The sequence below is a fragment of the Selaginella moellendorffii genome, unplaced genomic scaffold (assembly GCF_000143415.4).
Source record: "Selaginella moellendorffii unplaced genomic scaffold, v1.0 SELMOscaffold_66, whole genome shotgun sequence".
Taxonomy (NCBI): Eukaryota; Viridiplantae; Streptophyta; class Lycopodiopsida; order Selaginellales; family Selaginellaceae; genus Selaginella; species Selaginella moellendorffii.
The window spans coordinates 132212-144888 of NW_003314327.1; the positions used below are offsets into that span (position 1 = coordinate 132212).

The 12677-nt window shown below is 37.3% G+C and overlaps 1 protein-coding gene across 1 annotated transcript; it reads right to left on the reverse strand.

Annotated features, from left to right (window-relative positions):
- Window positions 1-6091: 6091 nt before the first annotated feature.
- Window positions 6092-7591, reverse strand: LOC112340528 (protein ANTAGONIST OF LIKE HETEROCHROMATIN PROTEIN 1-like). Its single transcript, XM_024659100.1, has 3 exons — window positions 7530-7591; window positions 6294-7181; window positions 6092-6173 (listed from the first exon to the last, which is right to left on the reverse strand). The coding sequence occupies exons 1-3, from the start codon at window positions 7589-7591 to the stop codon at window positions 6092-6094; spliced, it is 1032 nt and encodes a 343-aa protein (XP_024514868.1).
- Between the last annotated feature and the right edge of the window lie 5086 nt (window positions 7592-12677).

Below are 12677 nucleotides of genomic sequence, written 5' to 3' on the forward strand. Positions count from 1 at the left end.
AGATCTCCCTTTCCTTATAGTTTTTTCAATTTTTTCTCTTTTGTATTTTTCCTTTTCGTTTATCATTATAGCAAGGCAACAACTTCCTCCTTTTTTGACTTTGGAGCAACAATTGGTGCAATTGCTTGATATTATGTGGTTATAGTTGAACAATGAAATTCAATTGATTGTGACATTCATGGTGTTGTACAGCTTCTCCTACTCTTGATGCTAATCCTTACATCTAGCTAGAGTTCTTCTATGGGAGTCATGGGGATGATATGTACCCTTTATTTAATCACTTTACAGTGATTGCCACATATCATTCTTGGAATGATGCTTAGTGTTTGTGTGAGTTTTCTACATATCTCTAAGGGATAATGTGTTAAGCAATTAATTTTTCCATTCTACTTTACTCACTTAACCACACTTTTGACTACTGAGTCTCACTCACAACTTCCATAAGTCTTATTTTAGACTTGGGGATATGCTATCCCTATGAATGACATTTATACCACTAAACTTTTGCACTTGGTCCAAGTGCTCCACGTATCCAATCCCATGATAAATACCTCTAAAGCACCACTAACATCTCAGCTTGTTACATTAAAGCCATGTTTATTTACTCTTGTCTTATTGGTAGTTCAAGACCACCTGTGCCATAGTCCCGTCTCTCAAAGACTGAGCCCCTTATCTATGAGTGATCATCCCATGACCACCCCTTAGCATCTTTACGATGCCCAAAAACATAAGGAACACCCTTCCCCAATGTCTCTTCCTTGATCCTCACCAAGTCCCTCTCCATCCTAGGTTGTGCTCATCAACATTGCCATTGGGTTAGGGTTTGAAGGCCTGACCACAAAGTCCCACAAACTTTTAGGACTTCCTCATTATGTGATCATATTCTTAGTCATTACACAAGAGGATTGCTTCTCTTCCTTTTTATAGTCTGAAATTTTAGGACAACATTTTGAAACACTATGGCCCTATACAAGCCTCGTGGGTACTCTCCCCACCTTCTTCCTTTAGGTGCTCTAGCCATGTGGCTAGAGCGAGGTTCCAATAAGCCACACTACCCCCTTATTCATCTACGTTCACTTTAGCTTTGGATTCCTCAATGGTTATATCATCACCCACGAAGTGAATATTGCCTTCTTTGGTCACATTGGCCTTTCCTAACTAAATTGGCTCCACTAGAGTCCTCCCCCCTACTATACTTTTGGAGCTCACCAAACCCCTCAGGGTCTAGAAGACGATCACTTTGGGTTTTCACCTTTGGACTCAAACTTGGACTTGATCTTGGTCTTGGTCTTGGTCTCAGTCTCGGTCTCGACCTCGGCTTGACCTCGGACTCCATCTTAGGTTCATTTTAGACTCAACCTCAAACTCCATCTTGGATCCATCTCGGGTCCATTTTGAGTCCATCTCGGGTCCATCTTGAGTCCATCTCAGATCCATCTCAAGTTCCATCTCAAGTCCATCTCAGACTCCATCTTAGGTTTCATCTCAGGTCCATCTCAAGTTCCATCTTGGGTCCATCTTGGGTTCCATCTTAGACTCCATCTCGAATTCCATCTTGGACTCGATCTCGGACTCCATCTTGGACTCCATTTTGGGTCCATCTCAAACTCCACCTTGAGCTCCATCTCAGGTCCATCTCAGACTCTATTTTGGGTCTATCTTGAGTCCATCTCAAGTCCATTTTGTGTCCCTTTTCTAGAGACTTGATTATTTATCACTTTATTGGGATTTTCACTCTTACTCTCAACTTTTCGAGTCAGAGCTTTTAGTTCAAATGCATTACGCTCATTTGGCTTCCACTTTGACCACTATCATGTGGCACCTTTTCAGCTCCACTTTGAGGTTTAGGGATTTGTATCTCATATAATGTTGTAATGGTACAATGGTTTGAGTGCAGCCACTAGTGAGGATTGGAGTATTCTCCTGGACATCTTCAAACGCACATTTAGATATGCTAACAATTATGATGATGCCTTTTAATAATTGCATCGACTTTGTTAAGGGCTATATGAGTTAGTGATGCAATTTGGCATTTATTTCTGAAGACTCTTGCTTTGTATGGAATCAAATATGTCAGAGTGGATCAAATTAAGAATGTTATGGTTAGCACTTTGTCAAAATCTTGTAGGACTTGTGCATGCATTTGCTCTAGCCACCCTTGATAATATTTTTCACTTGGCACAACATTATGAAATATTGCCTCTTCCCACTTCTCATAGCACATCCTTTAGCTCCATTTTATGTAGAAAATGGTCCTGTTCTATTAGAGGTTTATGCTACTATTGCCCAAGTTCATGGACAAAGGTAAAGATGTGGTTGTGGCTATAATGTCTGCTGCTAGGCATGTGATGAAGTTAGGTACACTTATTTGTGTTATCAGTGTTGTTAGCATTTTTTGGATTAGCAATCTCCATTTCCCTTCTTCTCCTTCTCCACCTTAGAGACAATGTAAAACAATGACACCTAGTGTGTCTCCTATTTAGACACAAGTCCCTTTGCACACAATTTTGGTTTCATGGTCTCGTTCCAAAACAAGATCATTCATCTCAAGCGGTTTCAAAAAAAATTTGTCTACCCAAATAATCCTCTTAACAAGCTTCTTCACTTCTTCTAAGAGTGGATCAACTAAAGTATTATCCTATTGCACCCTAACCTGGTTTTGATTTTAATCCTTTTAAGAGCTTTTTCTTTTCTTATTTTATATTGGTCAATGAACTCTTTTTTTGTCATTATTACTGCTTGCCCTTGCCTTTTGGCATTTTTACCTTTGGAGTCAGCTCTTTCTCTAGCTTGGGCTCCTTGAGTTCTTGCCTCTTCACCTTGATATTTCTTTACCTAGGTTCATTAATTTCCCCCTTACTTTTATTTTGTCCAAGCTTATCAAGTTTCTTTAACTCCCCCTCATTTTCGCTTTCTTTCAACTCCCCTTTGCTTTTGCTTTGCCTCAAATCCTCTTTTGCCTCAAGCTCCTCAATTTCCTGACCCTTGATCTTGCTTACCTTTAGCTTTAACTCCCCCTCACTTTCACTTTCCTCGAGCTCCCCCTCACTTTACTTCAACACCTCAAATTTACTTTATTGATCAAGCTCTTTATTTTTCTATTCCTTAATTGGCTCTGGCTCTACCTCTTTTTGAAGCTCTTTGCTTCTCTGCTTGCCCAACTCTCCCTCCCTTTCCCTTTCCTTTAGCTCCCCTTCACTGTGGTTAAATTTCATTTTTGCCTTGCATTTACTTTGTTGATCAAGTTTGTTTTTCGACTGCTTCCCTAACTCTCCTTTGCGTTTTGCCTGAAGTTTTGTGTTTTTTTGTTGCTTGTTAAGACCCCCCTTCAACTCCTTCTTTTTCCCCTCCTTGCTTTACTTCTGCTCTTAGTTTTATTGCTAATTTACTCTGGCTTTGTGAGCTACTAGCATTTTTTCTTGCTTTTGGTCACCACTAAAATCTAAACCGCCATATTTGTAGGGATTATCTACTATTCATGAAGATCTTCTCATCCCTATTTTTAAAACTAAAACCCCCTTTAACTTAGTTTTACGTATCTAGAGGCAAATAATGCCCAAAAATAGAAGCTCATCTAGAATTGTCACCAAATTTTTTAGCTTAGTGACTTTCATTAGCATTTTTAGTGCATGTACTACAGTTCATTATTGTAGGGCAAGGTTGCACATGATAGAATGCTAGAGATGCAAACAATTTCTTTTGCAAAATGAAGAAAAAACATAAAAAAAGAAAGAAAGTAAAGTTTTTCTCACCCAAGAACAAAGATTTCCTTTTCAATGGTTATTTATATCATATATTTTGTAAAGACTCAAAACTTTGGACGACTTGAGATTAGTTAGTTTTAGTATGCAGGTCTGGACATGAAAAGAAACTCCAACTAATCAAAGAACTCAAGATGGATCAAATATTGATTTAATTTTTTTAACTCTTTTTTTTATACTTTTATTAGTAACAACAAGGCAAGAGGGGGCCAAGGGTTACTCGCCCCAACACCCCCCACCCCCCTAGCCCCTTTGGCCCTCCCAAAGGGGAGGGGGTTGCCCCACCTCTCACCTCCCGTCTCCCCCTCCCCTCTCCCCCTCACCCCTATTGGCCCTGGCATTCCTACATTCAACCCGATGATTGGATTTGTTCCAAGCATCCCTACAATGCAAGCTAACTTCAATTCATCGAGCCAGGTATTTTTTTCCAATTGTTTTCCTACTTTGTTTTGAATGCATTTTTGCAATAGCAAGGATTTCATGGTGGGGGAATTGGAAATTCTTCTTTCACAACTTTATTATCACTACCTCCTCCAGGAACTAGCTCTTTTGATGGAGCAACAAGTATTCGAGAGGTACAATAAACATTATTTGTGTTTAATTTTTGATTTCACAACTTGTTTTCCCATAATGAACCAACGTTGAATGATGAACAAAAAGGAAAATGGTCTACTAATGAAAACATGGCTCTTCAGTATGCAAAGAGGATGGAAAAAGAGAAGGATCAAGAAGGCAGTGATTGTAGAAAATCGATGAAAGGACCAGAGAAGTGGCGACGCATTTCCGGCATCTTACATTCATAGGGATTTCGTTGCACACAAAAGCAATGTGAGTCACAATGGGATGAGCTTGCGAAAAAGTGGAGGCAGATTAGCAATTACGAGAACAACATCCCATCAGGGAAACCATCCTACTTTAGTAGTGAGTTTACTACAGGGATGAAGAAGGATGCAAAGCTTCCTCGTGCATTTGATGAAGGCCTCTACCATTAGATGTCATTGTGGATGACACGGTCAAGAGCTAATGTTCCAGATAGCCACCAAGTTGATACATCTATAGGTTCTACAATTGCAAATGAGTCACTAGGCTATGGTAAGTTCATTTAGATTTTTTGATTGACTTTTGTTTTTCTTTTTTCCAGAGACAAATGCAACTGCAGATCTAGATCCAGATGTTATATTTGAGACACAAGATCCTAGAGATGCTAACGAGGACATTCCAGAAGTACAAGTCGGTGGGAAGAAAGTTCCAATTGCTACAGGGAAAAAACGCAAGTGCACTCCAAAGGGATCTGATGGTCTTCTTGAGCGAAGTGATGAGCAAAGGAAAGCAATGATGCAAGAACTTCGAGATAGCAACATACAAATGATAGAAAAAATGGAGGCAGCTGATGATCGACACCACCAAGCTTCAATTGCTGCTGCAGATAGAAGAGCTGCAATGATGTTGCAAGGAACACACATGATGTGTGAGGAACTTCAATTGCTATGGCAGGCTTTTGTGGAATCAACGGTGACAAAGGAGAAGTAGAATTGCAAACTTTGTATTTTAAAGTTACACTTATTTAACACAGCATTTTAGAGTTTTGGGGTTTTGTGCGTCTTTTTTTCCTCGTGGCTATGGTGTCCCTGTGTGGATCAGTGGCATCCAAGGCCGTGAAGCTTGCCAGGGCAGCGGCGCTGGTGTTGGCCAAGAAAGCCGAGACAGGAACGGTGAGAAAATGCATGGATTCTGAAGATTACGGTGGAGTGTTGCTGGATCAATCTAGGGTATGCCATTTCTCATGGAGCAGGGAGCTGTGGAGGCAGTGAAGCGCGAGAGAAGGAGCGACTTTAATCGCTGGGAATACCAGGTATTTTTAGATCCTTGGGCGATTGCACGTAGGCTCTGCATTTCAATTTCATTTTTGTTCTATTCTTGTAAGCAGACAGCCACGAGCCGATGTGTCACTTGCCAGGGATCTGGAATGGATCTGAAACAAGAGGTATTTTGAGGAGAACCATGGACAGTTTCGCTACAGCTGGTCCGTGATGTCACTGCAGTGCTGGATCGAGAATAGGTACAAACAGAAAAGCAAGAGAAAGAATTCCTCCATTGTTTTTATACTGCTTACAAGTGGTGATCGCTCGTGATCTTGCTAAAGGAAGCGACCGATGGATGGATCGATCAATCAATCACAAAGGTATTTATACTCTCGCTCCACTGGTTTTTCTGGATGAATCATCACTTTGGCTCATCCACACCACTCACTTTGTTATTAAGCTGACTGCAACCACCACTCGCTCACTCTCTCATTTTTACAAATCACCTAGCCTCGATATTGATAATCACTAGAGGGAGCTCGACATAAACCATCGCCTGGAGAGCGCATCACCATTGTTGTGATCACCGTTCTTCTGAGCTGCCGGTTTACTGTGACACAAGTCTCATGCAGCAGGATCTTAAAAGAGGATCAACACCAAAACGTTTAGTTTTTGTCACTCTTAAGTAAATAAAGTACAAAAGTATTGTCACTATAAGCTCTCTATAAACTTTTCCACTGTGTCTCTCAATGCTATGCCATCTTTAGCTGAACGAAGAGACCTTTGTGGAAGGTAGCCTGCATCATGGTTAAATTTGTCGGGGTCAAAATCTTCCATGAACCTATCATTCTGTGTGATCATTAAGTTATGTAGCACACAACAAGCTATGATGTTATTCGCAAGGATGCCTAGATGACCTCTGAATCCTTTCCAAGCTAGCAATTTCCATTGCCTCTTTAAAATTCCAAAAGATCGCTTGACAACAATCCTCATAGAAGAATGAAGGAAGTTGTACTGCTCTTTGCCATGAAACCTGTTTGGATATGGGACCAACACCGGTAAAGCACAGTCATATCCTCCATCTGCAATGATATATTGTGAAATGTCCCCAAACTCTGTGTGGTATACTGAACCACATAAACGCTTCTTCTCAATCCAAGCCTTCTTCAAACCACTAGAATTCCAAACTCGCCTATCTGGAACACTACCTGCTATCTCTGTTGTTATGTCAAGGAATGAAGTCTTACTGTCTACCACAGCTTGAACTACCATCGAGTAGTACTTTTTTGCCCCAACATACCAATCCGTTGCATCCTCTGATCCTGGGAGCTCGATTGCAATGTGAGTGCAATCCATTGCACCACAACAGTTTGGGAATCCACACAATCTCTGAAATCCAATTATAACTTCTTTCATTCCCTCCTCATCCAGCCAATGGATCATTAGTCTTTCATGCTCAAGCAATGCATACCTGAAACAGCGTAGACAAGTTTGGGCAGTGCATGAAGCCACTCCAAATGCATCACTAATTGTTCGCCACATATCCCCAGATGCCAAACGTTTCAAAGCAAAAACAGGCAAGTGCTGCCCTAGTATTTCTGCCAAACCTGGAGGAGGCCTCTTGACCAATTTTGGAGCAAACTCATCACAAAGAAAAGTGAATGTAGATACCGAAACTTGAAAAACTTCTCTGAATCTTTATGGATCTATATGAAGAACCTCAAGCTCTGTTTGATACCAGCAGTGTAGACTTTTCGGCTTGATGTAGTACGCACCGATCAATAGCCCTAAGAGCTCCTTTTTAGTGATCACTCTCTCAACAAATGAAGATGTAGCGGGACATGGCATAGAAAGAACTATAACAATCACTTCCTCCACCATTCGAATGAACAAGAGTTTTCTTGAAATCGGAACTAAAATCATGTCCTCCTCCTCCAGAAAGAACAACTCTACCAAATTTAAGTACCTCATCACAATCCCTACAGCATGGGAAATGATCGCCAAGGAAGAATCGGTGAGCCGTGGCATATTGTGCGCTCAATTTAGGGTAAACAAAATTGGCACCCTAATCCTTTATGACGTGGGAAAAAAAATGTTGATGTGTAAACTTACGTGGCATATAAAGAAGGGGGTTACATGTAACCATTAAAAAAAAGGGGGAGGGGAGTTTTTTTTGGGGGGGGGGAGAAATTTCTAAGTGGGTGGAGCATGGAACCCCGCCTTAAGTCCTCCATGCCATTGCTCATGGCTGTGAGCACATTCCCACTCCCTATTGTGTCCAAAAACTCTTGATTAGTTTTGAACTACTTTATTAATCTTAAGATTATAATCTAAGGAAGTGCAAATCAATGAATGATTTCTTTAACAAGTCATATATGCTTGATTAATAATACTTAAAAAATTTGTCTCAATGAATGAATTTCTCTAACCAGGTTAAATATGCTTGACTAATAACACTTAAAAATGTGTAAGTTTATGAATTTAAACTTCCCAAAAGATTATCCAGCTTATTACTATCAAACCTAAGGATGCTTAACCCCAAGTATTTCAAGACCCTTAACTAATTAAAAAAGAGGGTACACTCTTATTCATGAGCCCTTTCTCTTTTTATTTAAACTTTTATAGATCATCTTTTAAATCAGCTTTCTTTTTTATTGCTTACAAAAAAAAAACATAAGTATTGGATCTTGGGGTTCCTTATATATACTAGTGCAATATTCCCATAATCTATCTATCCAGAATAGTAATTGGCTCAATTAGATATAAACACCCCTAGTTTATATATAGATATATTCCCTCATACATCAACTAAGGATTATATATTAAATATGGTATCATAGCAATAATCCAATTGGCCTATTATAGAGCATCACAAGGAATATTTGGAGTCTTTGGATAAAGAATTAATTGTTGAGATTGGGTTTGTGCACTTTAACAATTACTATAATTCTTAGAAGTACCGAGTATAAACAGTTTTTGACCATTTTATTTGTCCAGATGATGTGGGAATTTTCTGAATTTTTCCAGATCGTTGATTTGAATGTCTTAAACCACATAGTTTTTGAGTAGAGCCAAACTATCCTCAATTTCATTAAGATTATTTAGGCTATATTTTGAGTATTTTTTGATATCGAAAAACATTATTGTTCAATTGACAAGGATTATCAAAAAGGATTGTTAGAATAGATTGATGAAAAAGATTGTCAAAATAAATTATTAAAAAAAGGATTGTTATCAAAGATTATTGGATCATTAATTTATTAAACTTTTTAGTCATCACTTTCAACTTGCTGAATGATCAATAAAATCTCATCTTAGGTATTTATTGCCAATACTTCTGAAGATACTACCAAATGCCCAACCTTGAAAAAATGTTTAATAACATACTTTAAAGTTTCTTTCGCTTTGGTTTTCCTTTTATTAGGTAATTGGTAATGTCGTGAATATAACTATGAGTATCAAAAGTTAAATATTGATGAGTCCTTTCAAATATTCTTTTTTTATTACCACAACGGTAAAAGATTTTTATTGCTAATTCCCTTTGTAGCCCTTTTAATCAAATGTTAGTAAATTAGGCTTAGTATTTGTATTTGGCCAGATAAGCATAAAAAGGGAATTCCTAAATATCTATTTAGTTGGTATAGTTTTTTAATTCTCTTTTGCTCTACTTTACATTGGCTTAACAAAATTAGGCACTAATCTCTCAATATCATTACATAATAACTTATCATGTTTTCTAAACACCCTTGCTATCATACCATGTTCTATTTAATCCTATTGAATATTGAAAAACGTTTAGATCTACTAGTGAAGTATATATATGGAATGTAAAGATTATTTTAAACATAATAATGTAAATAATCGTCTCCAAATTCACAATCTAGTGTCATTCTATATTTAGTAGGTTTTTGAGATTGTCTCAAAGACTAACTTCTGAGATTAGGGTGAAATCCTAAAACGTGTCCATATGGGGGGAGGGCATACAGGGGAATGTAATGGGTAGGTCAGGCATAACTAATTAATCTATAGCATTATTTAGCTTTTTATTAAGCATGTCTATCCTTGTTTTGTATCTAGTTTAAGTTTAAATTCAAGTTATCCATGTTACCTAGTGAAGTATCTATATCCTCATGTTAAAATTGCTAATATGCTAAAATAACACTAAATTTGTATTTTGTGTGCTAGTCTTAGCGTTAGGGTCGTAGGATTATTCAAATATCACTTCGTGCTCTTATTCCTTTACTTCTTAGCTATACATTTGTGAGTTGTACCATGTTTATGTTCCTCACTCCTTGGCTATATGTTTGAGAGTTTAACTCTGTCCTTTTGTTCAATGCCTAAGGTTCTAAAACTCTAGTTTTTCTTTGTTGCCTTTGACATATATATTTAAAGGTTATGTTCAACTTCATGGTTATCCTATAGTAAATTATCATAGGGTATAAGGTGAAAATCACATACATATGAATGAGAGTTTAACTCCATCCTTTAAATTAATGGCCTATGTGTAAGCTCTTGAATTTGGACTTCCTGGGAGGTTATCCAACCTAGTATTATTCAAATCCAAAAACACTTAACCTCAAATATCTGAAGACCCTTAATCAACTGAAAAAGAGGGTGCACTCTTGTTCATAAGCCTAACCCTTATGGATCATTTCTCAAGTTGTTCCTTTTAATTGCTTACATTAAAGACTTGAAATTTAGGTTTTACTCTATTGCCCTTGGCACATGGTTATATTTCACTCCATGGTTATCCTATAATAAATTATTATAGGGGTAAACACTATGTGACAAAACTTGGTAAACTCATTTTTAATAAATAGTTTCATAATACCTTCACTTTATAAGAATCAAATCATATTACTTTAGCTCAAATGAAAACTAAGATACTCATCTCACTTTTTCAGAGTGTTTAGGTTTTTTTGGTGGTACCATCCCTTGTTTTTCATTCTGTTGTAATAAGAATTAGTACAAAATGTATTTAAATGGGTTAAAAAATGTTTATTCACGTCATTTTTTACTATAGAGGCAGGTTGTTATGGCTATTGTATAACATCACCCTCACTATTAACACTGTTTCTAGAAGCCTTGTTTGTATGAATAAAAAATATTAAAAACCATATAATAATTTACCTCAAAATCAACTATTGTGGCTATTAGTTTCTCCAACTATAAAACAATTTTTATCTGAGGTATTATGGTGATTTTGTTTCATAGCTCTCCACTGGGGTAATTACTTCATCAAAGTATGGTTCCCTATAACTCACAAATTGAAGTCACTTATTTTTTGCAAGTTTTTTATTAGTCCAGAAATATATAAATCTTGAAAGTAATATCTTATTCTTCCTCTATCATTTATATTATCCTGAACCCTAAAACCAGTGCTTACTTTTGCCACTATAAGTCTCATTAGATTCATTGTGATACTCCAATATAAGACTCTAGTTAATAAATAACCTCCTACACTTGAAAACTAATAAAAATTATATGGTTTTAATTTAAAAAGCTCATACATTAGTTTTTAGTGATGAATAAAATTATGGAATCCCATGCAACCATCTTGCTAAAGAATGGTATATGCAAATCATCTAATAACTCTAATTCAATAAATGTGTTGTACTGAATTTTGAGAATCTTATAAGAATATTCTTTGTGTTGCTTTTTGTCATAGACATCCACCACAATGCCAGTTCTAACAACTACAACATTTTTTTTGTAATGTGGTCATCTCATTCATACTAGAAAAAGTTCCTATACAAAAAACAAAAACCATATAGCTATCTATATAGTTTTTCTAGTTACTATTTTTCTTGATTTCCAAGTTATCAAATTCTTGATTCTCAAATCCTAGAATATGCAAAATTGCAATATACCTCTTGCTTAAATCCTTCACTATTTTCTTCTCTTTCTTCAAATATTATTATAGATTAATAAGTTCTTTTGTGATCTTCTACTTAGCAATATGGTAGTTGTAGTCATTAAATTTTTTACTATACATGCATTTAATGAGTTGGATCTATAGCTGAATGTTCTTGTCTTTGCTAAACTATGTATATATAATCCTAGTGTAAGGAACCAAGTCCCTGAGGTGTTGTAGGTTAAAGGATCCCCGAAATTAAAACCGAAACAATAAAATATTCATGGAGACAAAGTCTGAAATCGAGTCCAAGACTACTAATAGAAGTCGTGTGGTGAAAGCCCAAAGTAATCATCTCCCAGGGGGGGGGGGGCGGTTGCAGAGGGTTCCAAACGTATAATAGGGATAATGAGGTTAAAGATCCAATCTTAACAGAATTCTTCAATAGTGCTTTTTAACCGAGTTAAGGTTGGAATTAAAAGTTAGTGACCTTGGATGGAAGTGAGCATAGACTCAAGGGGTGCCAAAATAGCCCTTTAAATAAATCCTTAAGAACAACTCCCACTCATATAAGGGAAATTGACTAAGGCACCCTTGACTCATATGCAATGGTGCCCCATTTGAATATTATATGGCTTATTGGTCCTCACTCCTTCTGAGGGGCTTGAATCTTCCCTTTGGGATGGAAGTGGGGGAGTAGAGGTACCTATACCGAGCTGTTAAGATATGGTGTTTCTTTCTTGAAGTAAAAGATGCACCTATGGTTTAGGATTTAAAAGGTCCCATTATCAAGTTTTGTTATACTAAAGGATGTTAAGAACCTAAAGGCTTGGCATCCTTAACTTCTTGTGCTTGTCGGGAGTGTAGTCGAACCTTAAATCCAATTTAACATGGGGAGGGAATGTCATATGTTAAGACCTGAGGGCACGTTAAAGGTAAGTTAATTAGCATGGATTTAGCTAAGTTGACCAAGCATAAAGAGCTACACCCAACTCCCCCAAGGGATGTCAATTTTGTAGACATATTCTATAGAGGTTGAATTTAATTTCCAATAGTAAAGCAAAGTTAGGTTCAAGTCCCAACCCTCTACTAGGGTGAGGTGAGGTGAGGGGTATGGGGACAGGTATATCTTGTTGTCATCGGCTTCTAACCAAAGAAGCTAACTTAAGCACACCGCTAAGTGGGGGGATGCCTTTAGGGCCATGGTCAATAAATCGTAGGATTAAATAATTATGTTTGATGTGGGTATCAAATTTCTTT

Bases quoted from the DNA above. Each gene is read 5' to 3' on its own strand.
- LOC112340528 (XM_024659100.1), bottom strand. From the start codon at position 7,591: ATGCCACGGCTCACCGATTCTTCCTTGGCGATCATTTCCCATGCTGTA. The intron at 7,182-7,529 runs GTACTTAAATTT...ATTGGTCAAGAG, and splicing joins GCTGTAGGGATTGTGATGAG to GCCTCCTCCAGGTTTGGCAG. The intron at 6,174-6,293 runs GTTTATAGAGAG...CTTGTGTCACAG, and splicing joins TTGAGAGACACAGTGGAAAA to TAAACCGGCAGCTCAGAAGA.